The 26,969-nt window shown below is 37.2% G+C and overlaps 5 protein-coding genes across 11 annotated transcripts; 1 reads left to right on the top strand and 4 right to left on the bottom strand.

Moving 5' to 3' along the window:
* Window positions 1-768: 768 nt before the first annotated feature.
* Window positions 769-10,499, bottom strand: usf2 (upstream transcription factor 2, c-fos interacting). Of its 6 annotated transcripts, none has more exons than XM_057355104.1 (11): window positions 9,903-10,499; window positions 7,933-7,976; window positions 7,705-7,814; window positions 7,240-7,359; window positions 6,074-6,227; window positions 4,809-4,896; window positions 4,214-4,258; window positions 3,692-3,750; window positions 3,306-3,400; window positions 3,094-3,222; window positions 769-2,764 (listed from the first exon to the last, which is right to left on the bottom strand). In XM_057355104.1, the coding sequence occupies exons 1-11, from the start codon at window positions 9,962-9,964 to the stop codon at window positions 2,678-2,680; spliced, it is 993 nt and encodes a 330-aa protein (XP_057211087.1). In that variant the 5' UTR covers window positions 9,965-10,499; the 3' UTR covers window positions 769-2,677. The 6 variants fall into 6 exon arrangements, with proteins under 6 accessions (XP_057211087.1, XP_057211086.1, XP_057211089.1 ...); XM_057355103.1 differs by having other exon boundaries at window positions 7,705-7,817; window positions 9,903-10,497; XM_057355106.1 differs by lacking the exon at window positions 9,903-10,499 and adding an exon at window positions 9,124-9,872.
* A 475-nt stretch (window positions 10,500-10,974) lies between these two features.
* On the top strand, window positions 10,975-13,779 carry lim2.4 (lens intrinsic membrane protein 2.4). Its single transcript, XM_057355351.1, has 6 exons — window positions 10,975-11,085; window positions 12,157-12,332; window positions 12,744-12,818; window positions 12,966-13,115; window positions 13,240-13,374; window positions 13,557-13,779. Exons 2-6 carry the CDS (start codon window positions 12,158-12,160, stop codon window positions 13,616-13,618), a joined length of 597 nt encoding a protein of 198 aa, XP_057211334.1. The 5' UTR covers window positions 10,975-11,085; window position 12,157; the 3' UTR covers window positions 13,619-13,779.
* A 1,412-nt stretch (window positions 13,780-15,191) lies between these two features.
* LOC130567411 (C3a anaphylatoxin chemotactic receptor-like) lies at window positions 15,192-17,000 on the bottom strand. Its single transcript, XM_057355486.1, has 3 exons — window positions 16,887-17,000; window positions 16,011-16,527; window positions 15,192-15,730 (listed from the first exon to the last, which is right to left on the bottom strand). The coding sequence occupies exons 2-3, from the start codon at window positions 16,524-16,526 to the stop codon at window positions 15,221-15,223; spliced, it is 1,026 nt and encodes a 341-aa protein (XP_057211469.1). The 5' UTR covers window position 16,527; window positions 16,887-17,000; the 3' UTR covers window positions 15,192-15,220.
* A 1,297-nt stretch (window positions 17,001-18,297) lies between these two features.
* Window positions 18,298-22,818, bottom strand: LOC130567186 (C3a anaphylatoxin chemotactic receptor-like). Of its 2 annotated transcripts, XM_057355134.1 has the most exons (3): window positions 20,117-22,818; window positions 19,141-19,647; window positions 18,298-19,045 (listed from the first exon to the last, which is right to left on the bottom strand). In XM_057355134.1, exons 2-3 carry the CDS (start codon window positions 19,591-19,593, stop codon window positions 18,527-18,529), a joined length of 972 nt encoding a protein of 323 aa, XP_057211117.1. In that variant the 5' UTR covers window positions 19,594-19,647; window positions 20,117-22,818; the 3' UTR covers window positions 18,298-18,526. The 2 variants fall into 2 exon arrangements, with proteins under 2 accessions (XP_057211117.1, XP_057211118.1); XM_057355135.1 differs by lacking the exon at window positions 20,117-22,818 and having other exon boundaries at window positions 19,141-19,715.
* A 296-nt stretch (window positions 22,819-23,114) lies between these two features.
* On the bottom strand, window positions 23,115-24,618 carry LOC130566908 (C3a anaphylatoxin chemotactic receptor-like). Its single transcript, XM_057354732.1, has 3 exons — window positions 24,605-24,618; window positions 23,765-24,275; window positions 23,115-23,609 (listed from the first exon to the last, which is right to left on the bottom strand). The coding sequence occupies exons 2-3, from the start codon at window positions 24,272-24,274 to the stop codon at window positions 23,115-23,117; spliced, it is 1,005 nt and encodes a 334-aa protein (XP_057210715.1). The 5' UTR covers window position 24,275; window positions 24,605-24,618.
* Between the last annotated feature and the right edge of the window lie 2,351 nt (window positions 24,619-26,969).

Genomic DNA, 26,969 nt, shown 5'->3' with positions numbered 1-26,969 from the left:
ATTAATGCAAGTCATAAAATAAAAGTAACAAGATTCAGTAAGGTCATACAAATCCATAAACCTCATTCACAATCTGAAACAAAGATTGTAATGTGATGGAGAATTACAGATACTCAGGATTCTCATTACAAATTATTGTTTGTCCATTCCTTCAGGCAGTTGTAACAATCCCTTTGCTGCTTTGCATTTGCCCCACACGAGTCTCTAAGCCAGCTCTTATACTTCCACTCATCCATCCCCAAGACCAGGAAACGCCCCAGGACATCCCTCGCTTTGAATATTCCAATCTTCTCTAGTCGTCCGCCCAACACAAGACCAATTCCAGGAAGTGTATACACAGATTTATCTCCCATTGGCTCAGAACAGAAGAGTCTGTGCTTTTGGGATGTTGTCATTGCTGCGGGTTAGTGATATCTGTAGCTTGTCGACATGAGAAAGACTCATTATTCTTTAGAAAACATTTGTATTTTACATACCTTATCTCTAAAAAGATTTGAAAATATTAGATTGTTCTTACCAAATACTCAGCTCAAAATACAACAGGACAGCACCACCAAAGTATTTCCTGACTGTGCTGCTTTTGTATTCAAATTTGTTTGACGTAAGAGATCATGTCCATATATAGACTTCCTCAAAGCTCTCTATTGTGTCCTAAACAGCACTCTGCAGGACCAAACCAACAAAAAGTGCAATGTTGATTTGCTCATAACCTAAATTGCACTGATAAATGCCAAAAAAATATAAGAATAAACGCTGCAGTACACAATATACATTATTTACATTTTATTTCAGAATTTTGTTTTAAAGAAAAATCTACTTATTGTAACTCTTGTTTTTGTCTTGTGTAAAAGTACATACATTAACATCAACAGTCAGTAAGTATAAACAAAGCAAATGTATGGTATAGCTTATAGAACCCAACTCAGTGGTAAGAACGTCATGCTGAGTGTTTCTGAATTTAATAACCCACTCATTTCCTGTCATCTGAAATAAACAGCACCAGTGCATTAGACTGTACGAATCTTTACTCTATAAATCAACAGTCATTCAATTACAGCATTAGTAGGCCTACTGCGAGAAACACGAGACAAAATCTGAGCAATTGTCCGTTTACTCTCTGGATTGCTGTGTAACATATGAATCTCAATGCCTCACTGGTTATGATCACAGATTGTTTTAGGTTAAACGCTTTTGTTTCTATTTTTGTAAATGTGGTAATTTTGAATATGGTTGAAATACACAAAGACGAAATACAATTAAATTGAAAAGATGGTGCTTTAGTCACAACCAATGAGAAGTGCTGGTAAACAGTCAAAACAAGTTTTTACATTCCAGCATTATTATTCAAGTCTTTTAACCCTCTAGCTACCTCTGAAAGGAACATCACAGGACTGAATTGGTTTTAAAACCTAAGGAGGTAAACTGGTAAAGACTACAATTAACAAAAAAGTATAGGTGTTAGTTTACGTTCATTTTCTTTATGCATAGCATTAACTATAATTGCCATAATACCCAGAGCTGTCAGACACTCACACTCATTCTTACAATTTCGTGGCTTTTCTTTTTCTATCGTATCTCTTTAGTTTTATTTTTCAAAACATCAAGATGTTGTTTCAAAGTAAAAATAATATGGAAGATAAGCTACAACAGAGTGAACCAAAACTTTACCCATTTTTATTGCGCATCTTCCATTTTATTTTTCAAAACTGTTACTTAAATTGGGAAATCGGACTTATAAAGTACATTTCTTCGCATGTAGAGAGTTCATTCATTGACTTAAGAACAACTGGTTGAAATACATGATATATACAGTACGTTTAGGTATCTAGGCATGTGAACCCAAAAGGGCAAAAAGTGCAGGGTTACAAGGTAAAGGGGATCCAGAGCCTGCATCTCAAACCCTGAGCTACTTGTTTTGCCTTCACTTAAACACAGTGCAATAACTCTGAAAACTGTAGACAATGTCACACACATACAGTTTTAGCCATCATCTTGTCCATCTCTATTATAATTGAAGTTCTATATGTACTTTAGTTTACAGTTTAAGCAAACGCATATTGTAAATCAATTAGTCCTGATGTGCCACTAAAATCTGATTAGTCCGATTATTGTAAATCAATCCCAAATCTGAAACAGGGAGACTGCAGAACGGAAAAAAAAACAATAAAAAAACCCTCAGTTATTTTAGGCTGCATGACAACTTTGTTGAGGTTGACAGTTCCGGTTTAAGCCAAATGCAAAGGTTTTGTATACCTGCTGTGTAATAACGTTCGAAAGCTAATAAATACAATACCGAACAAACCCTTCAAAAAAGACCCTTCTGTCACAAAGGCGTTTCAAACAAAACAAAAGTTGACCATTAGGCATGAGCAGGCATATAATTAGTAATGAAAATTCAAAACAGGACAAGGATCTGTGGAAAGCCGGATACTTCTTGGAAGCGGGTAGTTCCATACTGAGTGAGTCCAGGTTCTCGAGTTCTCACGGGAGTGAAGGTGAGACCTAAGTGTGCTTTTACAGCAGGTACATTTTCACTACTGTCAAAGTCTTTTGTCTGTGTAACATACGCATTCATATCCTACTGAAGTGTCTGTGATGAGACGCGAGCGAGTCTTTAGGGGTTATGAATCCACTTTGAGCTTTGCTGTAGAGTCTCTTTAACTGGTGAATGTTTTTGTCACTGTGATGCAGTTTCGCTGATTTCCAGGCCGTGCTGTTGTAGTTGAGCTCTGAGCAGTGCGTTGTCGTTTTTTAGGTCTTCAATCTGCAAAACAACACATATTACTTAACATAATTATATTGCAAAAATCAGCAGTAATTGCCATTCATTACTCCAACATTACAGAGTCCATAAATAAAAACATATTTAATTCATATTTTTTATATTTAGCAAATATGAAGTCCAACCACAGATTCTCAAATCATGCCGATAACAATATTTTTTGCTCAAACTTGTGGTGCACACTAGCCTATCTACATACCAAAATATAGCCAATAAACACCAAATTACCACATACTAAGAAATTCATCGTTTAAACTTTTGGAGCTCACAGTATGTCCAACATTCAAAAGACCAGCAAAAGACAGATTTACCTGTTGTCTAAGTAGCTCACTATCCACCTGTATTCTCTCCACCTCTTTATAGTTCTCCTGTAGCCTCTGGTTAGTCTGTCGGAGTTCTCTAATGTAGTCGCATGCTTTAGACAGGATGCCTCCTTTACTCTACAGAGGACAACAAAGAATTTATTCAAAATGAGCAGACAAGTATACACACAGAAGTACCCACATAAGTGCACATTCCGTACCGCTCCTGTTTTGGTATTATCCATATTGCAGTCTGGGATGATTTTAGATAGCGTGACGATCCAGTTGTTAATTTTGTCTCTTCTTCTTCTTTCCACTGCAAGCACATGAAACATTTCAACATTACAAATTGATGTAACGACTTCCATCAATAATCTGAATGAAGAATTAGACAAATACTTTTAGATGTCATAAATCTCTTAATACTTCATTAAAAACCTCCTCTCCAACAGCCTGACTCTATTCTGGAATATAACAACAATCTTTCATGATTAAAGCAACAATGCCATTTGTGAACACTGGTTAACAAGGCACGAGTCTGTACTGTTACCCTACACAAATACATTTATTGAACCTTTTTGTAGCTGCGAGTAATGCATTAGTTCACCTTCATTATGCTGTGCTCTCCTTCTCTCATCGCGAGGTGCCCGGGGCCCATCAATCTTCCTGTGTAAAGAAAGAGGAAAGAGAAATAGACAGCACAGTGATCAGCTTGCTACTGCGCTGTTAAACTACAAAAAACACCTTCTCAGTATGCCTAATTTAACACCCCTGAGACCATCCAAATGATCAAAATCAAACATTAAATTAAAACTAAAAATCTGTGTTTTAAAGCACAACCTTCAAACAATTCAATCACGATATTTGCTTGCATGAAATCTGTGATTTGCACTTAATGCCTAAAAAGAAAATGTAACCTGTTATTTGTCCCACATATAACTTCTGAAAGACTAGTTGACGTTGAAACAAGAAAGAAATCCAAACGCCCAACACAACTACACTTAAACAGAATTAAAGGCCAACTGCTGGCTAGCGATGAGTGGGCTAGTGCAGTGGTAACTAGAGGAACAGGACAGACTGGCAGCTGAAGGGGGGTAATGTGGAGGGGATATGAAAAGGTCTTCCTCACCAGTCTGATCTGCTGTGTTGAAGAGTCTCATGTTCACCGAGGTCTCTGAGGATGGCAGGCAAGTGGGACAAACTTGTTTGATTTTTTTCTGATCTTAATTTTATGAAAACGTTAGCATTCAAATTGATTGGGACATATGAATTAATTTCAATTGACACTTGTTTTAAATTCAACTGCATGACACTCTCAATCTGACAGACTATGCATTAGGATTTGATTAAAAACTCCAAAATTCACATCAGTGAGTCCTTCATTTTGATTTAGCAGCAGGGCACCGTCAACCAACTCCGCAAAACACATTTCACACTTTCCAATACATTTGCATCAAATTATTATTACAAAAAAAACAGCTTTGGATGCGAGTCTTTAGTTTGCAGCATTGTTTGCTTTCGCATGCAGTCCGCAAGGACACCACAACAGAAAGTTGATTTTTTTAAATATTTCATGGCAAACAGCACTTCTTTTGAATCAAATCTATTCACAAGTTCAGTTCAAATCAGCTTCTGCAAAACGCAAAGAGGACTCAAGTTGTCATGTACATAGCAGTCCTTTCAAAGAGCGGATCGAGCCGTGCACACCCGTGATTAGTACTTACGCGGCGTAAGTCTGTGTACGTGGTGCGATGGTGCGTGGTGTGCCAGTTTGTAAAACATCTGGTGGACTCATCATCACGTAAAACTGACCTAAAGCAAAAAAAAAGCTGTAATCAGCAAGGGCTCGCAGGGAGTAGGTAATATAATACCAATAATACCAATAGTAATACAATACCAAATAACTAATAAGCATACAAACATACACAGGCATGTGATCAGCCAAGGACAAAAAAGAAGGAAGACCGCACGCACCCTCGCCCAACCCCAATCCTCCCCAAAAATGTCTTTAATGTTACTAATTAAATGTTACATGATTAAAACAGGAAACTGTCTACCAAAAATAGATATTTTTCACTTAGCAACACAAAAACAAACTATTATAACTTCCCAATTCCGTCTGCCAATTTTGGAAAATCAGTTCAAATGTTTATTAGTTTAACAGTCACCTAAACAATATTTAATAAAATAGGTTGATTTGTGCAAATATCTTATGCTAATGTCAAATAAGATGGCATTTACAAATGGCCCTTGAGTAGTTTATACTAGGCCAACTTCAAATTTTATTGTAATCAGCAAATAATTCCTTAAACAATAATTGAACACAAAAAGTAAAGAATATTGTGGCCTAAAGAGACTTCCATACACAGCCACTAAATGGCGCATCTACGTCATTCATACAGCGTTTTTTTCCAAATTAATCGGCAGGTTTTGCAAACGATGCATGTTGCGGTTTTAGTTCATTTAAATGCATGCTTTCAGTAGAGACTTAAACGCGTTTATATTACAGTGACTAGATCGGCCATTTGTATAGTTGCCAAGCCATCAAATCACGGAATGGCCTATTTTAGTCTCTGTATATAGATAATGTTTTAATGTTAAATCATATGATATCATATAGACGTCTCAACTTCCAGACTCGGGATTTTCTGTATACGTTACAAAATGCGCACATCCCCAAACCCCCAATCCCGCCACAAATTAAAATAAATTGAATTTATGCAATTTACGCGGGTGATCCCAGCGAGGTCAAAAAATATGGAAATCCGTATTTATACGGAAAAATCACATCTCTGCATATACCAATAGCATACTTTTATGGACATAAATAAACACCGCGAGCGCAACAGCTATAACATAGTTATTCAACTGTGAAAGTTGTGCAATGAAAATGCAAGGAAGTGCACATCTGCAGAAGTTACATGTATCTCTTGGGTGGTCGGTAACACTTTCTAACAGAGCGAATGGCAAACGCTGTTTGAAAACTGACCTCCTTGTGTGAGGGTTGGATCAGACGTGGCCTGCACCGACACAGCTGTACCATCACTGACAGTCGTTGCTGGAAAATAAGCGAATCGCGTTTCTCCACCCACCGTCTCCCCCGCTGGACTGCCCCCATTACTGAAAGGGTTTTGGATAACAGCCTAAAAGACAGACAGACTCAATGAGGAACATATTTCTAGAACACATTATTACACTATTGCCGTAGTTATCATTTATTTTTTGCCATCTAGGTCTGCCTAATAACCATTCTCAATGAAGGCATGAATATCAAAAGACCAACGATGAGGTATGCTTGCTTTCCGTCTGTCTGTCTGTCTGTCTGTTTAAAGGAAAATTTCATCTCAAAATCAAAATTGTTTTATCTTTACTCACCCACATGACGTTCAACATGTTTTAAGACCTCCCAGCATCTTCGGAACACAACTAAAAATATTTTAGGTGACATCCGAGAGATTTCCAGGCCTCCTCATAGACATCATGGTTATAGTTGTTGTCAAGGTCCAGAAAAGTACTAAAGACGTCGTTAAATTGGTCCATCCGCTCATAGTGGCTCAATTGAATTTTATTGAAGCGACGACAATACTTTATGTGCGAAAAACAAACTAAAATAACGACTTTAATCGATATATTCTCCTCTGTCTTGTCAGTCTATGGTGCGTGTTCACGAGAGCCCTTCGGCGCATTCAAGTTGTACGGTTGGGCAAAAAGTGCAAGTCTTCCTCAATATCGAAATCATCAGACATTTTGTGAAGATCAGCTTATATACAATATGCGTCTGCTTGTAAACACAGAGTTGCGCTTCCGGGTTGTCAGTCAGAACACCGCCGTCTGCCCCCCCGAATGCGCATGCGTCGAAGTGCTCTCGAGAAAGCACACCATAGACTGACAAGACAGAGGAGAATATATCGATTAAAGTCATTATTTTGTTTTTTTTGCACAAAGTATTCGACGTCGCTTCAAAAATATTCTATTGAGCCACTATGAGCGGATGGACCAATTTAACGATGTCTTTAGTACTTTTCTGGACCTTGACAACAACTATAACCATGATGAGGAGGCCTGCAAATCTCTCGGATGTCACCTAAAATATCTTAATCTGTGTTCAGAAGACGCCGGGAAGTCTTAAAAACTTCTTTTAAACCAAATAAATACCTGTGCTACTGCCTGCTGTGCACCCGCGAAAGCAGCCGTGGACACCACGCTGACCGCAGCCCCTCCATCTCCTGTTGCGTCCAAATGGTCTTCTGTGACCTGGACCACGCGATACGTCACCTACAGAATTCAAGATCAGAGGTAAACACAAATGTCACCTCTGAGCTGTGTGTAAACTATGCATGTCTATGCTCTATATGTGGCCACACTATAGCTATGTGTATCCTAGTTATAATTGTTTGCATTCTTTAACATGTACTGATTAAGATTAAATATAAAAAAACCTCGCATTGAAAGTGGTATACAAATATAAAGCACTGCTGGATTACAAAGCCTTTAAAGAGATTCTCATGAGAGCCATTAAAGGGGCACAGAGCTCCCGGCGGTGTTTTATGACAGTCACCCCAGTTTGAACCCTGGATCCTCTACACCCCCCTTAGAAGAAAGGTTAAAGTTCACACTGACCTGTCCGCCGCTGTTCTCTGTGCGGAACTGGTATTGAACATTGTGGTCTGCAAATGCTGCTGCCTGCTGGACACTTGCTATGGTAACCGCCGCCTGCTCCTCCAACCCCACTGCTGAGAAACGCACAAGAAATGTTGCCCTATGATATCTTCTCATTCCTTCACATATTCATATGCCAAGTGTAGAGATGCACAATAGATATGTGTAGACATACTGATTTGAACGTACCTTCCTGCAGTTGAACAACCTCCTCAGTTTCCTGTTTCTCGTGACTGGAAAAAAATAGAGTTTCAGGTCATATTCAGGAGAGAAAGTCTATTTTGAGAATACATTCATGTGGTATATATTTACCAGCCCTAAAGCAAATGTTTACAAACAGGCAAATGTTGAAAACGAAACAAAAATCGATTTTAATACATTATAGGTATGCGTATAGGATATTCAAATTAGGGCTGTGCAATTAATCGTAATAGTTCATTTTGGCCTTCAACAATTACAATAACAAAATAATCGAGGTAAAACGATTATTATGCTGCGTTCCATTTTGCAAGGATCCTCTCTTTTCTTGTGATATAAATCCACAGTGCACCCTTTTCCTTTACAGTGCTTCAGATGTGCTATTTCTTTACATTTATTTTGCAGCTGAATTCAGTTTAAAAGTTAACGAGTAATCGTGTTAAATAAAAGAGATCTCAATATTGGCCAAAATAATCGTGATTGTGATTTTTGTCATAATCGAGCAGCCCAAAATCTTTCTGCTCTGCAAACTTGAAACAGACGGAGAACGCCCCGCCCCCTCCCTTCACAAACGGACCACTTTTGCTATACAAAACTAAAATTATTCAAAGCTACAAAAAAGTGTGTTATTTAAATATATAATCAGCATAACGAATTCAGAGAAAAAATCAGATAATATAGAAACAAAAGCTTTTAGGTGGAAAAAAAAAAGACGAAAGGTCGGCTGCAGGTCGAAGGGAATATAATGCATTAAACTGCTAAACATCTTTTCGAGACCAGTCAACGCGATAAAGCAGCTCAAAATATTGGTTAAAATGCATCCTTTACCCTATAAAGAAAAGAAAGCCTTAAATAATGCAGATTAAACACGACAGTATACCGGCTTGAATGGTCATATTTTTTCAATAAATAATGCTAGATTAAAATAAGCAAATTAGCAATCGGGCTAATACTGATATAAATATGTCGACCGGCGGCATTTAAACGGTATTGATACGTTGTTTTTCGTCGTAATGATCGCGTCTTACGTTTAACTTAGCATATAAATGGCATGCACGAAACTTAACAATAGTCAAAAATATAAACTTAAAAGATGATCGCTAACTGCCCGGGTGTAAAAACAGAAAAGAAAATGGTTGACTGGGGCCTGTGTGTGGCCGCGCATAAAGGACGCGCTCTCACCTCGTCGAGGTGTCCAAGCTCTGTTCGAGCATATCCATGAAGGCGAGCGGATTTTAAATTGCAATATTCAGCGACACTTGAAATACAGGAGATGGAAGCGCTGATCACGGGGACAAACACACGGGTCATGTGAGAAAGACAGTCCAGGACACGTGAGGTGCAGGCTGGGCGAGGAGTTAAAATGGAGACCGCGGTGGAGGAAGACGGAAGGTGTTCCAGTCGTTGCGCTCATTCAGTTGCATTGGTTCGCGCACTTCGCGGCTTTGTTGCGTATTACTCCCTCCCGCCCTTCGATGGAGGCGAGTCTTCGACCTGTTGAGTCTTTTTCCAGTCGTTTGGTTTACGGGTTAAAGCTTAGTAACAAACTCGATTTATGCTAAAGCTTGTTTTCGCCTTATTTCCGCTCGTGCCGTAGAGCTTTAAGAAACATTGATGTATCCATCCGCATGCTTTCTAAATAGCTGCCCTATTTTGGAACTGCCGTTAATAAGACGCGGAGTGGAGTGTTGTATTAGAGATAAAATGCTTTTATTTTTCAGTAAATACGTATTATTTGTTGGACAGGTGTCAGCGTGGTTTGGTTGTGCGTACTTTTAAAATCGATTGTTTGACAAAACCTTAGAAAAACAGAAGTAAGCTTATGTTGCATGGTAACTTATAGTATGGTTTAATGCTAATTTACATACTTTCGATTGTGAAATCGATGTCTTACACTGTTAAAATACTCAGTTGTTCATAAAAAGAACATATTCGCATATTCAATCTTGAAGTGATCTTACCTTGCGTTTTCGTAAAGATTTACACCCTGGTCGTGTGTAACATCAACATACAGTGCACGCATTAAATAAATGGCTTTTCGTTGGACACATCAACACAAGGAATCAGAAATATGACGAGTGGTGATTTTCTCAGGTGACCCCGAGATCCAATCCGGATTTTGGTCAAACCACATGACACGAATGGAGTACAACGAAGAGGAGCCGGACAAGAATTAGTCCCTAACATGATCTGACAGACAGTTGATCTATTCTACCTTTAATGTTTTTTATATAATAAATGTTATATCTGCATAAAAAAGGTCCGTGTAGAGAAAGCGTTTTTTCTGAACTTCCGTTCTTCTGCACACGAGGCTGAATGGCAAACTGAGCTGTTGAAACGCACAGCAAGATCACGATGCTTACAAACATGTTCCTTAACCTATTGTATGTGACTACATAAGAGTTTTTTAAACATGTTAACTTCTCAGGATAGAATGTGAACTGTATAACGTAAATAGAGGAACTCAAGTCTGTAATGTCCCCCTAGAAAAATTAACCATAGTTTAACTGATGTAATAAAAAGTGATCATTTGAATACTGATGGGATTTTAATATATTATAAAATGTGCATGTACAATTACATTAAAATGTTATAAAAGCATGAGTTTGTGTGTTGTAAACGCACAGTAAATTGTAAATAAACATTTAAAGAGCATAACATTATCCTCATTGTGTAATTTCTCCTTATGATTGAACTCTATTTTTGGAAATGGGGAACATTGGGAATATTGCACTGTTAACTAAAGGTATAAAACCTAAGCAGCCACACCGTGGCCCCCCTCAAAGCAAAGCGGGAACTCAGCATTTTGCATTGACCACTGCACCACAACAATCCTCTGAATAAGTGCAACAGTCCACTCTTCAAACAAAAGCAAAACCATTGACATCATACATGCACGCTGGTGCACCAGCGCCCCTTCCATAACTTGTCCAAGTGTATTTGTTTCATGGACAGAACAGGCAGCATTTAAAGGATTTTGCCACCATCAACAAAAAGGGCAACAGAGGTTGAGTTTGGAATTCTGTGAGGCAGGTTCTTTATGTGTATTTCCCTCTTACCCCCTATCATCTCTCTCTACCTCTCCATTCTCCCTCTTTCTCTTCGAGGATAAGCAAAGAGGGATTTTACCCTAGAAGCAATAAGGTAAGGAATTATTATATTATTAAAATTCCGAATGTTTGGTTTACATTCAGTGCACTGAAAGCATTTTGATAGTTGTACATTAAATGCACATGGCTGTTACAGCATTTTATGAATGTGTTTTCCCTCATTGAGAATTATCTTATTTTTAGAAACGAGCAGATTTTTGTTCATTATTAATCTATTTTAACATAAATTGCTGCGTTTAATTAAATGTGATGATTTGAATAAGGTTGATTTTAGGAAGGATTCACAGAAATTTTACTCACGATTGAAGGTCCAATGTGGCTAATTCTTTTTAATAATTTATATGTTGATGTTTCTGTGAGATGGGTTTTAAGACTATATGACTGAAAAGTAAAATAAAAATGTTTTTTCTAATCGTTCTAAAACGTTTCTAAAAGTAATAAAATGATTTATGTAGAGCATTTAGGCCCGGTTTCACAGATGAGGCTTAAGGCTAGTCTCAGACTAAAAGGAATGTTTGACCTGTCATAACTGAATATAACTTGCCCAGAAATATATTAAAATACATCAGTGCCATTGTTTTGTCTCAAGATGCTCACCAGTAATGTATTCTTCTAAGGCATTTTCATAAAAGCGACATAAATATCTTAATTCAAATAAGGCATAGTCCTGGCTTAAGATAAGCCATGTCTATGAAACCGGGCCATAAAGTTTAATCTGTCTCAGTAAAGAGTGCAGTTAAAGGGATAGTTCACCCAAAAAGTGAAAATTCTGTCATCATTTACTTACTCTCAAGTTGTTCCAAAACTGTTTAAAATTCTCACAAAAGATCACAAAAGATAATGTGAAGAATGTGGGAAACGAAACACTTCTGGAGCACTAAATACCATAGTAGTTTTTTCCCTATAGTCAATAGTGCCACAGAACTGTTTGGTTACAAACAATTTTCCAAATATCTTTCATTGTCTTTAACAAAACAAACAAATTTATACAGGTTTGGAACAACTTGGTGGGAGTAATTCATGACAGAATTTTCCTTTGTGGGTGGTGTATTCCTTTAATATAGCACAGGTTGGCTTCTATATATTTCCTTTCTGTACGATTCAGGATGTACAGCTTTATGGGCGGCGGCCTGTTCTGTGCCATTTTGGGGAACATCCTAATAGTGGTCTCCACAGCGACAGACTGTTGGATGCAGTATCGTCTCTCAGGCAGCTATGCCCACCAGGGCCTGTGGAGGTACTGCATGGCCAACAAGTGCTACATGCAGACCGCAAGTATAGGTAAATGTATCTGTGTGAGTCAAACAAAACTAATGAAAGAATAAAACTATAAACATTTTTGCTGTATAAACTAAGTACATGCATACCTTGTCTAGACCCTTTTTAATTTCAATAAAACAAATCTTTGAGCATCTGTGTATAAAGCCAGATGCATTGAAATAATAAAATGATGGTGTGAAAGAGCTTGACTGGCCTTGACTAAGTTTATAACATCGTTGTTAAAAAGGTGCAGCTGTCTAATGATAACAACAACAAGAACATGTGATTGTGGTAATTTTAGGGTTAGTGCCTCTTTCGAACAAGTCAATATCAATATTTAGAGGAGCCAGTAGATGGCAGCGGTTTATTCCTTTTCATCATTTGAGCACCTCGCATTGGTTTGTATTGTCTGAACACAGTCGTGTTCTACAGGTGCCTCAAAGTTGTTCCCCTGGTCTCATAAGATGACATCTGAGATTACACGAGCTGTGCTTTGGTTCATTCAAGGTGATTTTACAGGGGCAGTTTTTCAACGATCAAATAAAAGAAATCAAAACCAAGAATTGGTAAAGCTGTTTTCAAAACAAGAGATTGTTTGACAAGGGGAATCTGTCTCTTGAGGTTTTAGTGATAAATTTATTTCTGTGTCTCCAGCATACTGGAATGCCACCCGGGCATTCATGATCCTGTCGGGAATAGCATGCTTTGCTGGCGTCATGGCAGGCATTCTGTCATTTGCCCATTTTTCTGCCTTTGAGAGGTTCAGTCGCTCCTTTGCTGCAAGCATCTTGTTTTTCATCTCCAGTTAGTCACACGCATGCAATTTTTCTGTGTGCTTTCTATTGATTTACATCTTCTTTTGTATATCTTTCAACCGTTTAGAATTTTTTTCTCAAACTACCCTTATGTATATATATATTTTATTCAGCTATGTTTGCACTGCTCGCTATGGCAATCTACACTGGTGTAACCCTAAGCTTCCTGGGCAAGCGCTTTGGAGACTGGAGCTTTTCCTGGTCCTACATACTGGGCTGGGTGGCCATGCTAATGACATTCTTTGCAGGTGAGAGAATACAGACTCATACTTAGGGTGCATTAGGCATTAGATTATAGCCAATTAAACTTCATTAAAAAGTGTTTATAGACATTTTGAAAGCTTTGTTTTGCAAAATATTGCAAAAACAAATATTCCCTTTTTAATGTGTAAAGTTAACTGATTCAATGATTTTGAATTGTCTGTTATAGGGATATTCTACATGTGTGCCCACAGAACGTATGAATCAAGGAGAGTGGTTGGAAGTCGCTGAAGAAGAAAAGCGAGGCGACATTTCATAGCTCCACAAACATCAGGACCTTTACATTATAAAAATATAAGACAATGTTTACAATACAGTTTAGTGCATTAACATACTGCAGGAATATAGTGAAAGATCACCACTTCAATGATCTGAAAGTAGCATTAGAAAACCTTTGTACTCCTCAGTTCTCAAAGTATTCATTTTACTTTTCATAATTTTTTCAATAAAATTCCACATCAAATCAAATTTTGGACTCTCTTGATCTCTAAGCAAAGTATAGACGGTTTCAGCGGCAACAACATAAACAAAAGTTATGTGGCCCAAACTAAACTTCAGGTAGACCTCAGCAAAGAATCAATAACTGTTGAGTAGTTTTAATTTGATTTAATACAAGTAACATACAATAACATATCAATATAAATTAAATATTAAATAAATTGTTATGACCACAGAGAGGAAGTTAACTTGGGGCCAGACGTGTGCTTCCGATGAAACCATCTATAGTGTAATGAATGATCAAATCTTTAACAGATTCTGTCCACATTCTTGGATGGCAGAACTTTTGCATGTACAGTAGTGTACATATTGTATAATATTTTAACGTTTTGTGTATGATTACGCCTTTGGTGTTGCATCTCCTCTGCTTGTTAAAGCATTTATTGCATGGTGAAGTCAGAAGTGTCAGTCTGGCAGCTTTATCTTTTGTGAATATCGTAAATGTGTTACATCCTGTGATAAAGACAGTGTGAATCTAGTGTGCATGCCACTGAAAACATTTCATTATTAAATAATCTGTAACTGTAAGTCATTTCAACTTGCTGTTAACATTTCTAATAGAAATGAATTGAACTTGTTTTTAAAAAGTAGAAATTCTTAAAATTCTTAAATTGTTTGTTCATTTGTTTTTTGGTTGATAGTAATTATAGAATCTACGTATTATTAATACTAGTTCACTTATTTTTCATTACGCTTACCGTAAATGCAGAAGTTTAGCCATAGTTTTGCTTTATGGACTTCATCAGTGATTTAGTTTCATTGCACCAGAGATGTTGTGCAATGGTGATGGCATGATGGTAAAAATGATGATAGGATAGATAAGGACTTTTAAGCTTCACAGATGGTGCAATATTAATGTTATGGGATGCTTTACAGGAACACACATGAGGATACATCGTGTACCTTAAAAGCACTGTTAGTCACTTTGGAAAACATAATCTGCCAAATGCACACATGTAAAGGTGCAGCAAGTAGAAGTGGGTAAAAGCTTAAAGGTTCCATAAAACTTCAATTGAAAATTTCAACCTTGACATCAAATTAGACATATTGCCTATTACAAAATACAGCCGGGAAAGACGAAAAACAACATAATAAATGTGAATTTATAAAAGAATGAAAGAATTCAGCACACTTTCACAGTTCGTCTTTGCATTTTAGTCCTGCGAATATCTTATACAGTAATTCCAGTCTTGCATGGGAAGCTGTTTAAACATTAAATATTAAAAACTCTTGCGCACTTATTTTTTATTTACTTTCATTTTTATTTTGAACAAAAAATGCATTGGAAATTAAACTGATTCTGGTAGTACACTTATTTAATAAAAAATGTCACACTTAAACTATAGTCATAGACACAGGTATGTGATGAACTGTACCAGCAGCCATGAAAACACAATTCAAGCGTTCATCCACAGTGCTGTCCTGGGACAGAGTTCGGCCTTCTTCTGTAAGAGCTCTGTGAAAAACGGCTAACAGACTTTGATTGCAGCATTGCCTGAGATCCAGACCCATACAGAAGTACAGCACTGGGTTCACGCAGCTGTTGAAATAGGCTAAGTTTGAAGCCATATGCCATGCCAGCTTTACAGCCGGGTGGCTTTCATTCTTCAGCTTTATAAGACCAAGGACATGGTATGGGGCCCAGCATAAGAAAAAGGCCAAAACCAGTAAAGCAAGAATCCGAAGAGGTCTTGATTTGCCAGAGAGTCGCGTCCTGCGTATCCCAACAGCAGCTAGTGTGTAGCAGGTAAAGATCACCAGGAAAGGTACCAGAAATCCGCAGAAGAAGCGAATGTAGTAGTAAACATACTTTGCTGAACTTCCTTCATCTGCTTCTTCTGTTTTCTGCAAATTTGTGATGGAATGGAATTATAATCATTATCTTATAAGGTTTAAGATGTTCTCTTTGTTATATTGTGAATATTGTGAATATTTATAGTATGAATGCAGTTAGAAATATATCTTATTAAATTGCTTTGGTAAAACCTTTGCCACATCATAAAACTGATAAATGTAGAAATTATTATCAAAATGGTTGGTTAAAATGTTTGTTAAATGCCATGTTGCCATATACAAGATAGGGAATGTAGATGACATTCAAGTGATTTTGTAAAGCTATTCTGACCTTAAATGAGCATTGGCTCAAGTTGTTTTGGTCAGTGTAGACCTCCCGATACACAAAGTATGGTGAACTGAAGATCGTCGCCACAAACCAAACCCCCGAACTGATCACACGAGCAGCACACAACGTCCGTCTCTTCTTGGCGAACACTGGTTTCCACACGCAGAGCACTCGATCAACGCTGATAACAGCCAGCAGAAAAACACTGCAGAACATGTTGGTATATTTGAAGAAGCCAGTTAACTTGCAGAGAACGTCTCCGAAAGGCCAGTGGTCAACCAAAATACTGATGAGCGAGGTCACTCGTGTGAAGCAGAAGATCAGGTCAGCTATGGCCAGGTTGACCAGCCATACGTTGGTGACGTTGGGTTTCATACGGAAGCCGGCCACCCAGATGACCACAGAGTTCCCTGTGGTGCCCAGGAGAAAAATGATGATGTAAAAAACGGTGTCCATTGTAGTTTGTTCATGGTGGGTTGAGACACTGGAGTGATGAGGGACAGTTGTATTGGAGATCATTCTGTATGCAAAACAGAAATTCTTTTGTAAAAAAAAAAAGATCCACAGCTGCTGTCATATCACTTTTTAACACATTCAGTTTAAATATGTCCCCATATTTGCAACACCAAAACTGTGTTAAACTTCAAAAAACTATTGCCGTTTTACAAAATATGTTAAATTTGTAATTATGCACATGTATAAATTATGTTTCATACACTAAAACTCTTTATCAGACATGCTTTTTGTGCTTTACTGTAACATAATTTAAATGAGCTTAAACAACGTTACAATTACAGAAAACATTTTAAATTGCATGGACTAAGTTTAAAAAGAGTATTATACATACATATGTCATGAATTGTGCTGAGATGGTCTTACCTGTACACAATGTCAATAAGTGTTTGTCACCCAATACTGCATAATCCTCTGAATGTGTCTGTGTAGCTGCAAATGTATATGAATATCAAGAGATCTGTTTCATCTGTGTTTGGTGTTTAGTAGCATTCAGCTCTCAATTAACACATTTTTATATATTTTGTTGACTCAGACGTTTCTGCCAACAGGAAATGTTGCACAAGCAAAAACACACAGAATGTATGTCTAAGTGTTGCAGCCGACAACACATCAATTGACTGATTTTGAATACACCTAAATGTAACAAAGCTTTACCCTAACCCTCACAGAAAACAATATTTCCACATAATTGTTAAGGACATTTATTCCAAATGTTCCCAAAAGCAAAAATGTGTTGGATTTAAATTATTTTTCCGGACAATTTTGTGACAGTCGATCAGTGAAAGAATTGTCTTTGAATGTAGGACACAGCGGCCTCTGGTGGTGAGGATTGCAGCTGCCGGCTCAAAATTATTAAACGTGGAGGCACAATTTAATCATAATAAAGTATTAAGATTCGTTTAAGATTAGTGGAGTCCACAACATAAGAGTAACGTCGTTACATACGAACGATTTCGTCGGTTGTACTTCAAAGCGATCTTTTCCAGTTGATCAAAATGTGAAACTGAGTTTTGAATAAACAACGTAAAGTGCGTGAGTGTGGAGGCTGGGATTATAGCATGGTAGCTACAATATAAATTACCATATTCAGTTATTTATTATGACCATAACTAGGCTATTACAATATTGCATTCAAATATTATTTTACTTCTAGACCTTTAACAAAGTTAATTCTTCTTTGACTCTTCCACACTGTTCACATTTTGGCCCACAAACAAATAGACATAAAAATGGCCAGCAAGCTAAGATATACTTACCACCTTTCCCACGTAGCCTATGTCTCCTACTCAAAGTTATCCATCAAACCCATAGAATTACATCATGAAATAATGTTTGTTTTTCTTGTGGTTTAGTCTTTGCATAATTTATTTCTGGAAGAGGCCATCTGTAGCTCATGCTTTCCCAGCTTTATTTTACAGTCAAATATGATGAACTTTGTAGTAAATAGTGTGTATGTGTGTGTGTCTGTCTGTGTTTACTTTCCAAAAGATAAGAAAAACAAAGATATACAAATGATACTTTTTATGTATTACAGGACACAAGAGAGAAACTTGTGGAAAATTGTGTATACACTGAAAGTACAGTCACTTTGGATAAAACAATTTGAATATAGTTTCAAACAGAAACGGGAAAAATATGGATCTGTTAGTAGAAGAGGGTTCAATAAAATAAAACTAAAATGTAAGTCATTTAATAGTTTAGCCTTGTGATTAAGAGAAAATAATTTACAATTTGTTTCAATGTAACAGTTACAGTTGACCATTTATTATATGAACCATTATTAAAAAAACAATTGCAAAGGACATACAAAAAATATCATGCATGCATATGTAATAGTTAAAAAATGAACAATTACAGCAAAAAGTTTGTAAACACAGCGTTTACAGTATGGAATGAGATAATTAATGAGATATGTCTTTGAGTAATAAGCTTTGTTTGAATTTTAGCTCAGCAACTATTTACACCTCATGGAAAGTGACACACTGATGAAAAATGTCATGCATTTAATCTGTAGTCATAGACACTGGTGTGTGGTGAACTTTACCATTTGCCTTTGTAACACAATTCAAGCGTTCATCCACAGTGCTGTCCTGGGACAGAGTTTGGCCTTCTTCTGTAAGAGCTCTGTGAAAAAAGGCTAACAGACTTTGATTGCAGCATTGCCTGAGATCCAGACCCATACAGAAGTACAGCACTGGGTTCATGCAGCTGTTGAAATAGGCTAAGTTTGAAGCCATACGCCATCCTAACTGTACAGACCAGTGTTTTTTATTCATTAGCTTAACAAGACCTAGGATGTGATATGGGACCCAACAGCAGAAAAAGGCCAAAACCACTAAAGCAAGAATGCGAAGAGGTCTCGATTTGCCAGAGAGTCGAGTCCTACGTATCCCAATAGCAGTTAGTGTGTAGCAGGTAAAGATCACCAGGAAAGGTACCAGAAATCCACAGAAGAAGCGAATGTAGTAGTAAACATACTTTGGAGAATTTTCTCCGTCTTCTTCCTCTTCTTCTTCTTTTTCCTGCAAATTTTAAATAATTGGAATGATCAAGTTTGTCAGTAATTCTTAAACATCCAAACCAAGAGAAAGCACTTGTGTAAACAGAGAGTTCTGACCTTAAATGAGCATTGGCTCAAGTTGTTCTTTTTAGTGTAGACCCCGCGATACACAAAATACGGTGAACTGAAAATAATCGCCACAATCCAAACCCCCAAACTGATCACACGAGCAGCACACAACGTCCGTCTCTTCCTCGTGAACACCGGACGCCACACGCAGAGCACTCGATCAACGCTGATAACAGCCAGCAGAAAAACACTGCAGAACATGTTGGTATATTTGAAGAAGCCAGTTAACTTGCAGAGAACGTCTCCGAAAGGCCAGTGGTCAACCAAAATACTGATGAGCGAGGTCACTCGTGTGAAGCAGAAGATCAGGTCAGCTATGGCCAGGTTGACCAGCCATACATTGGTGACGTTGGGTTTCATACGGAAGCCGGCCACCCAGATGACCACAGAGTTCCCAGTGGTGCCCAGGAGAATAATGATGATGTAGAAAACGGTGTCCATTGTAGTTTGTTAATGGTGAGTTGAGATATTGGAGTACTGGAGGACGAGATCATTCTAGAAGCAAGACATATAAATTCTGCAGTAAAAACATCCTCAGCTTTTGTTGAAACAGCAAATTGCAAAGAATTTTTTTTTTTAACAAATGCAGATTTCATCCATCTGAACATTTTTGCTGTCCAATATGTTCCCCAAACATCATAACTGTGTTCAAGGAGAAACCTTGATATAAGCCGATGAAGTTTATATTGAAGCATTAAAAATAATCTGAATTCATTTTTAATTACTTTGCTTTTATTACACTCTACTAGCATTTCACTATTTTATGTGAAGTTCTTTCAATGAAGTGCCTGTCTGATGCACTAACATTGTGGTGCAAAACCATTTGCAGGAAACTGTTTCTCATTTATCATATTTTATAGAGAAAGCATTTTATATAACATCGACTGCATTAAAAATGGATTGTAAGAAAACATACTCGTGCAAAAAAAAACTGATGTCATGAATTGCTGTGTGATGGTCTTACCTGCACACAATGGCAATAAGTCCTAGTAACTAAGCAGCCAATACTGCATAATCCTGTATGTAATAAAAATAGTCTATGAATATGAAGTCTTCTCTGTTTTTATCAGTGTTTGTTAAAGCAGCATTCAGATCTTAATGAGCATCTTTTGTTGAGTCATTCAGATGTGTCTGCCTACAGGAAGTGGGAGGAGATGTTGCACAAGCAAAGACACAGCAAAATGTATTTGTTTTATTTGCTAAATGTAGTCCCACACACATTTAGATTTGAAAACTGGGACAAAATTGTATAATACATTTTAATGACTAAACCCAAGAAAACGTTCTTTATTTAGCTATACATAGTTTTACAATAGGGTGCATTCTAAATGTTCCCAAAAGGAAAATCAGTTGGATCAGGTTACCTTTGCGCACAAATTTGTCCCCAATACAATAAGTGACAGGTGGCAAGTGAATGAAATGTTTTTAATGTAGGAAAGAGCGGCCACTGGTGGTGAGAATTGGACCTGCAGGCTCAAACTCAATGTCGATTAAATAAGAACGTAACATTCTATGTTAATTTCTTTACATTGAGGATGTGCATTGAGATTTTACAGAGCAAAATTACTCTAACGATGGCCAAAATATTATAATCCTATTTTTATTCTCCTCACAGCCTACTCGATACTCCACTTACATTTACGCATTTGGCAGACACTTTTATCCAAAGCGACTTGCATTGCATTATCCGGTAACACTTTAAAATAATGGTCCGTTGTTAAGAAGTAACTATGCAGAAAGTAATAGGTAGTACTACATTAACACTTCTATGGATAGGCTATATATGTAGAATATATCCATTCATGTTTTGGTATTAGGCTTTTGGTATTTGTATTTATTCATAAATTTGTTTCCACAAACAACCTATTTTTTCACTTTGTGTACGTTAATGTTGAGATTAGTAATTAATTGATTTTTCTTTATTAATTGGTCATATTTCGCAAGTAGTTCTCAATGATGGAATTTTTCTTTAGTAATTATCAAATACCAAATAAGAAACTACATTTGTCCTAAATTAGCTATTACTTATTGCTTAGTTAATCTTGCTTCTATATTAGTTAATAGTATTAAGGTAAGTGTTAATGTAGTATTACTTTCTGCATAGTTACTTGTTAACAACGGACCATTATTTTAAAGTGTTACCCATTATCCTATACATATGTTTCTAAGTATGCGCAATCCCCTGGGATCGAACCCACGACCTTGGCGTTGTTAGAGCCATGCTCTTACCACTGAACAGGAATGCTTACTCTTACTCCTACATGTATTTTCCTCCGTGTGTTTGTTTGTTTTTCCATATTGCTTCTCCATATTTCCATAATGTGTGTCTGTGGGTCTGTCTGTCTGTGTGTGTCTTTGTCCAAATAATAATAACAACGACAAAGATATACAAAATATACTTTTAGTGTACAGTATTTCAGGACACAATAATGGTTATTATTTGAACCATTATTTGATTTTTTTTGCAAAAGTACAAATACCATGCATGTAGTATAATTAATACAAAAACTTTGTTCCTCTTTATATTTGTACCGAGTCCTTTAAATATTTGTCAGAGAGTTCAATTTAGATCTCGCAGGGCAATACATGCATAAACAATTATCTTTTTTTTCTGCCAATCTCACAGAAACATGACTAAAGTCCTATTCGCACAGGATTAGTATTATCTGGGGACCTCTGGTCATTTGTAATAATCGCAGGGATTGTCTGTGATCTTAATCCCGTGCGAAAGGGCCATGTCTGTAATTTGTCAAGTAAAAATTCCCCCACAAATTACCTACCATATTTTGACGAACACCGAGGTCCTGTGATGATATTAGTCCAGTGCGAATCGGCATCTCTGCGATTTGAAATTTTGAACAAGATTTGGCGGGATCGTATATCATTTTTCAAGGTTTCTGTGCGCCTTTTCAGTCATCTTTCGCAAAGAATGGAAGCTGCGTTGGAGTGTTTTCACAGTATTATGGGTGCTGGGTTATGTCGCTACATACCAGACAACAATAATATTGGCAGAGAGAAAATATTCACTGTAAAAAAACATGACAGGATCAGAAGAGCGAAACAAAAAAGAAGGAATACATGGAGATGGCTGACATGCATGCAGCATGCGGTAAGGAACATTCTTCTGTATACATACAACTACACCTACAACGACAAGACTTTCAAGTAGGGCTGTCAAAGGTAACGCGTTAACGCATGCGATTAATTATTTCAAATTAACGCGTGAAAAATATTTAACGCAATTAACGCAGCATCCGTTTGTTTTGACATCCTTTGTCTAGCGTTACATTATGTAATCACGCTCTTATTCGTGTACAGGCTTTTAAACCACTTAAGCGCGATTTGAAACAGTTGCTTTGATGCGTTCAATGAAGATAGATAGCTTCTAAACTGTGGGACGCGGCAAAACGCAACGCGAGGTCCAGCCTGGTGTGTACAGTAAAGGGCTAAAGGCTGCGTCAATGAATGAATCTCTGTCAGACAGCGCATCCGTGTTAAACTCTCTTTTGTGCCATGTTAAGAAAGAGGGAAGCGCCTTCACGTCATTTCCGGGAGATAAGTCAGTAAATTCGAGTAAAATCACAGTTCACTTATCCAGTGCGAATGCGCAACATGATCACAGACAATCTCTGCAATTATTACAAATGACCAGAGGTCCCCAGATAATACTAATCCCGTGTGAATAGGGTTAAAGACACCAAAAACAGGTCAACAATGCTGAAAAAATAACAGCAAACATTTTTTTTTGAAAAAACACATTAGTAAATTAACATCTTGGAATTAAACGTGAAACAATATAAAAAAATATGACTGTGCTTTGAGTAGTAAGTCTAATCTTACATTTGGCAGCTTGTGGGAAGCTGCCAGAATAATAAAATATCAAAATACAAATTATATTGTTGTCAGTTATTTTCAGAAGTAACTGTGTACACTCATCTGATGAAAAATGTCATGTACTTAATCTATATAGACACAGATGTGTGGTGAGCTGTACCATCAGCCTTTTGAGCACAACTGAAACGTCCATCCACAGTGGTGTCCACACTTTGGCCTTCTTCTGTAAGAGCTCTGTGAAAAACAGCTAACAGACTTTGATTGCAGCGTTGCCTGAGATCCAGACCCATACAGAAGTACAGCACTGGGTTCACGCAGCTGTTGAAATAAGCTACATTTGAAGCCATATTCCATCCCAACTTGACAGCCGGATGGTTTTTATTCATCAGCTTTATAAGACCTAGGACATGGTATGGGGTCCAGCAACAGAAAAAGGCCAAAACCACTAATGCAAGAATCCGAAGAGGTTTCGCTTTTCCAGTCAGTCGCGTCCTGCGTATCCCAACAGCAGTTAGTGTGTAGCAGGTGAAGATCACCAGGAAAGGTACCAGAAATCCGCAGAAGAAGCGAATGTAGTAGTAAACATACTTTGCTGCACTTCCTTCATCTACTTTTACTTTTTCCTGCAAATGATAGAAAATGGAATTATTAGGTTTGTCAGTCATTTTTAAGCATGACATACACTACACAGTGAAACTGATCAGGAATGAAACACATCTATTAGGGACAGCCATTATCAGTTTTATAGTTTTAAGCCTATTTGTAAAGCTGTTCTAACCTTTAATGAGCACTTGCTCAAGTTGTTCTTGTCAGTGTAGACCTCCCGATACACAAAGTATGGTGAACTGAAGATCATCGCCGCAATCCAAACCCCTAAACTGACCACACGTGACGCACACAACGTTCTTCTCTTCTTAGTGAACACTGGACACCACACACAGAGCACTCGATCCAAACTTATCACGGCCAGCAGAAAAACACTGCAGAACATGTTGGCGTACTTGAAGAAGCCATTGAACTTGCAGAGGAAGACTCCAAAAGGCCAATGGTCAAAGAAAACATATTTGATGAGCTGAGTAATTCGGGTCAAGCAGAAGATCAGGTCAGCCATGGCGAGGTTGATCAGCCACACGTTGGTGACTTTGGGTTTCATACGGAAGCCAGCCACCCAGATGACCACAGAGTTCCCAGTGGTGCCCAGGAGAACAATGATGGCGTAGAAAATAATTTCCACTGTACTTTTCTCCTGGCTTGAGACTTTGGAGTCAGCAGTTGTATTGGAGCTCATTCTACATGCAAAACAGATACAACCATAATTTTTTCATGTTCAAAGAACCTGGATAGCTTTCCTGTAGCTCAGTGGGTAGAGCACGGTGTTAGCAATTCCGACGTCATGGGTTCGATCCCAGGGATTCCACATACTCTGATACAAATGTATAGTATAATGCAATGTAAGTCGCGTTGGATAAAAGTGTCTGCTAAATGCATAAATGTAAATCTAATGTAAATGGATAGCTTTAATATACACTGTTTAATGCTTTACAGTTACAAAAATAACTTCATATTGCATTCATATTGGTTAAAAATGTATTGTAAAAACATACTAAAAGAATCTTACCTATAATGTGAATAAGTGATCACTGTTTCACTATTGCTTAGAACAGCAAGATCTTCTGTCGAGTCATTCAGAACTGTTTTTACAGGAAGTGGGAGGAGAATGTTCACAAACAATATCATCATCATCATCATCATCATCATCATTATGGAGTCTAAATTTGCAAAATTAGGTCTAAAATATAAACATTAGCAAAGCTGTTTGAATAGTTACAAAATATAGACCTCTTATATTTTGGTTTAATTAAAAAACCTAATAGATAAAAAAATATGCACTTTTTTACAAATTCTCATATTTGTTATATTTATTTATTTGTCCAATATTTTTTTACTAAACGTTTTGTTGTTTGTTCTTTTGCCACACTTACTCACCTGGTGCTTAAAGATGATTATACCGAGACAACATTATTAAACATTTCAATTTTCTGCTCAATAATGGCATATGGAACAAAAAGCATCGTTTTTTTTCTGTACAGCTGCATTTTCAAAATTCATATTAATAAACAAATTGATCATTTAATACAATTAATTAATTACATTTTTCTAGGTAATATAATACACTTTTTAACATTTTGATGGATTTTCAACCATTAAACTGCTTGCTAGGTTTTACGTGTAACTTTATTGCATAAAAATGGCAAACACAGCCATAAAAATAGCAAAAACAGCTACAATATTACATTGAAATATAATTTTTTGTCCATTACATCTTTAACAGAGTTAACTCTTCTTGGTGGGACCAGTTCAACAATAGAGGCTCTTGCACCACAAAAAAATAGACTTACCTCTTTTCCCATTTATTTCTCCTCTTCACGGAGAGATGAAAATGATGGAACCCTCACACCACATGCTTATATAGTCCATGACAAAAATATGCACAGTTACCCCACTTCCCCCAACGTGTAATTATGTGCTTGTTTGTTTTTTTCCATATGGTTCAATCTTTGCATAATTTATTTCTGGATGTGGCCATCCCTGTGAAGCTCATGGATTCTATGTAACTTCATTATTCAGTCAAATTTGATGCACACGGTGATAAATACTGTGCGTCTGTGTGAACTGTACGCTTGTCCAAGTGAAAACAATGAAATAGATTTACAAGTAACACTTTCCAGGGTTCACTTCCGTCGAAACACTAGAAGTACTTTTTGAATAGGAATAGCTCATGTGCATGTGTGTGGTTGTTGTGAAATCTGACCACACAGCTTTGCGTTTTGTGTAACTTCGGGTTTTCAATTTTTTAGGTGTTTAAGGATATTATATTATAAATTCACTTTCAACATACATCATACTTTCCCCAAGTAGAGTATAAACTAGTGTCCTATTATTTTAAAAGCCATAACAGCACAAATGCCCTCTTGTTTGGAGTGAGAACTGTTAGATGGTAATAATCTCATGTAAAATTTACATAACACAACAGGTTTTATGAATGACAGTATAGCTAGTTTTTCAGCACTGTAAATGTTTTTTCTCACTGTTTAAATGAATGTTAGTCTGAAATGTATTCCTCAAGCTCCATTTTTTTATTTAAGGTGAATAAATATATGTTTCATTAAGAACTAAAAATGTATTAACTTTTGTGACCCATTTCTGTACTGGTGTAAAGAAACATTGTACTAAAAAGTAAAAATTTGACAATGTTTCTTATCGTCTAGCGGCATAGAGGATAAGAACATATTTTAGTATCAATTTGCAGTACCACACATGTAAATAGAAGAGCATCTGGGTCACCAGACAACCAGGAAGCAGAGGTCTTTGCAGTCAAGGCAGACAAGAATTATTTGCAATCAGTGCAGTGACCTTTAAAGTTCATAAAAGAAAAAAATCATGAAGAAAGTGGAAATGTTGTGCAAGGAATGTAAAAGGAGGACAGAAACATAAAAGCAAAGTTCTTGTCAAGTTTCTCAGGTGAGGTGAGAGACAGAGGACCCAAGTGCAGACGGGAGGTAAGGGGTTAAACAAGACTTTAATAAAACAAAAACCCACAATGGGGAACATAACAAAACATAGAAACAGGAACAAGTCCAACAGGACTAGACTAATAACACATCACCTAACTATAAAATAAACTAGACTTAAAAGACAGGAACTCACCCATGCCACAAACATAACAGTACAATGATCCAGCACAAGACAGAGGACACAGGGGCATTAAATAAGGGGACAAATCAAGAGGGAACAGGTGTGGGGCATGAAACCAATAACAAGCAATTAAGGAGACGAAATGGCGGGAACAGAGACGCAACGCCGGAGAGAAAGAGAATGTGGAAGGCCAAGTGGGCCAAAACTTCTCTCCCCACGTAAAACAAGAGGTTCTGTCATGGTTCTGCCACTAGCTCAAGAAAAGCAAGACAAGATGGGGCAGAACC

Source organism: Triplophysa rosa, linkage group LG16 (assembly GCF_024868665.1).
Source record: "Triplophysa rosa linkage group LG16, Trosa_1v2, whole genome shotgun sequence".
NCBI lineage: Eukaryota > Metazoa > Chordata > Actinopteri > Cypriniformes > Nemacheilidae > Triplophysa > Triplophysa rosa.
Note: the sequence above shows the minus strand (reverse complement) of the source record. Positions and strands in the feature narration are given on the sequence as shown.

Coding starts and splice junctions, on each gene's coding strand:
- usf2 (XM_057355103.1), bottom strand. CDS start 9,964: ATGCGTGCACTGTATGTTGATGTTACACACGACCAGGGTGTAAATCTT. Junction 7,977..9,902: donor AATCTTTACGAAAACGCAAG/GTAAGATCACTT, acceptor ATTTTTTTCCAG/TCACGAGAAACAGGAAACTG. Junction 3,751..4,213: donor CAACACAGCAGATCAGACTG/GTGAGGAAGACC, acceptor TTCTTTACACAG/GAAGATTGATGGGCCCCGGG.
- lim2.4 (XM_057355351.1), top strand. CDS start 12,158: ATGTACAGCTTTATGGGCGGCGGCCTGTTCTGTGCCATTTTGGGGAAC. Junction 12,819..12,965: donor TGTGCTTTGGTTCATTCAAG/GTGATTTTACAG, acceptor CTGTGTCTCCAG/CATACTGGAATGCCACCCGG. Junction 13,116..13,239: donor CATCTTGTTTTTCATCTCCA/GTTAGTCACACG, acceptor TATTTTATTCAG/CTATGTTTGCACTGCTCGCT.
- LOC130567411 (XM_057355486.1), bottom strand. CDS start 16,526: ATGATCTCCAATACAACTGTCCCTCATCACTCCAGTGTCTCAACCCAC. Junction 15,731..16,010: donor TGAGCCAATGCTCATTTAAG/GTCAGAATAGCT, acceptor ACAAATTTGCAG/AAAACAGAAGAAGCAGATGA.
- LOC130567186 (XM_057355134.1), bottom strand. CDS start 19,593: ATGGACACCGTTTTCTACATCATCATTATTCTCCTGGGCACCACTGGG. Junction 19,046..19,140: donor TGAGCCAATGCTCATTTAAG/GTCAGAACTCTC, acceptor TAAAATTTGCAG/GAAAAAGAAGAAGAAGAGGA.
- LOC130566908 (XM_057354732.1), bottom strand. CDS start 24,274: ATGAGCTCCAATACAACTGCTGACTCCAAAGTCTCAAGCCAGGAGAAA. Junction 23,610..23,764: donor TGAGCAAGTGCTCATTAAAG/GTTAGAACAGCT, acceptor TATCATTTGCAG/GAAAAAGTAAAAGTAGATGA.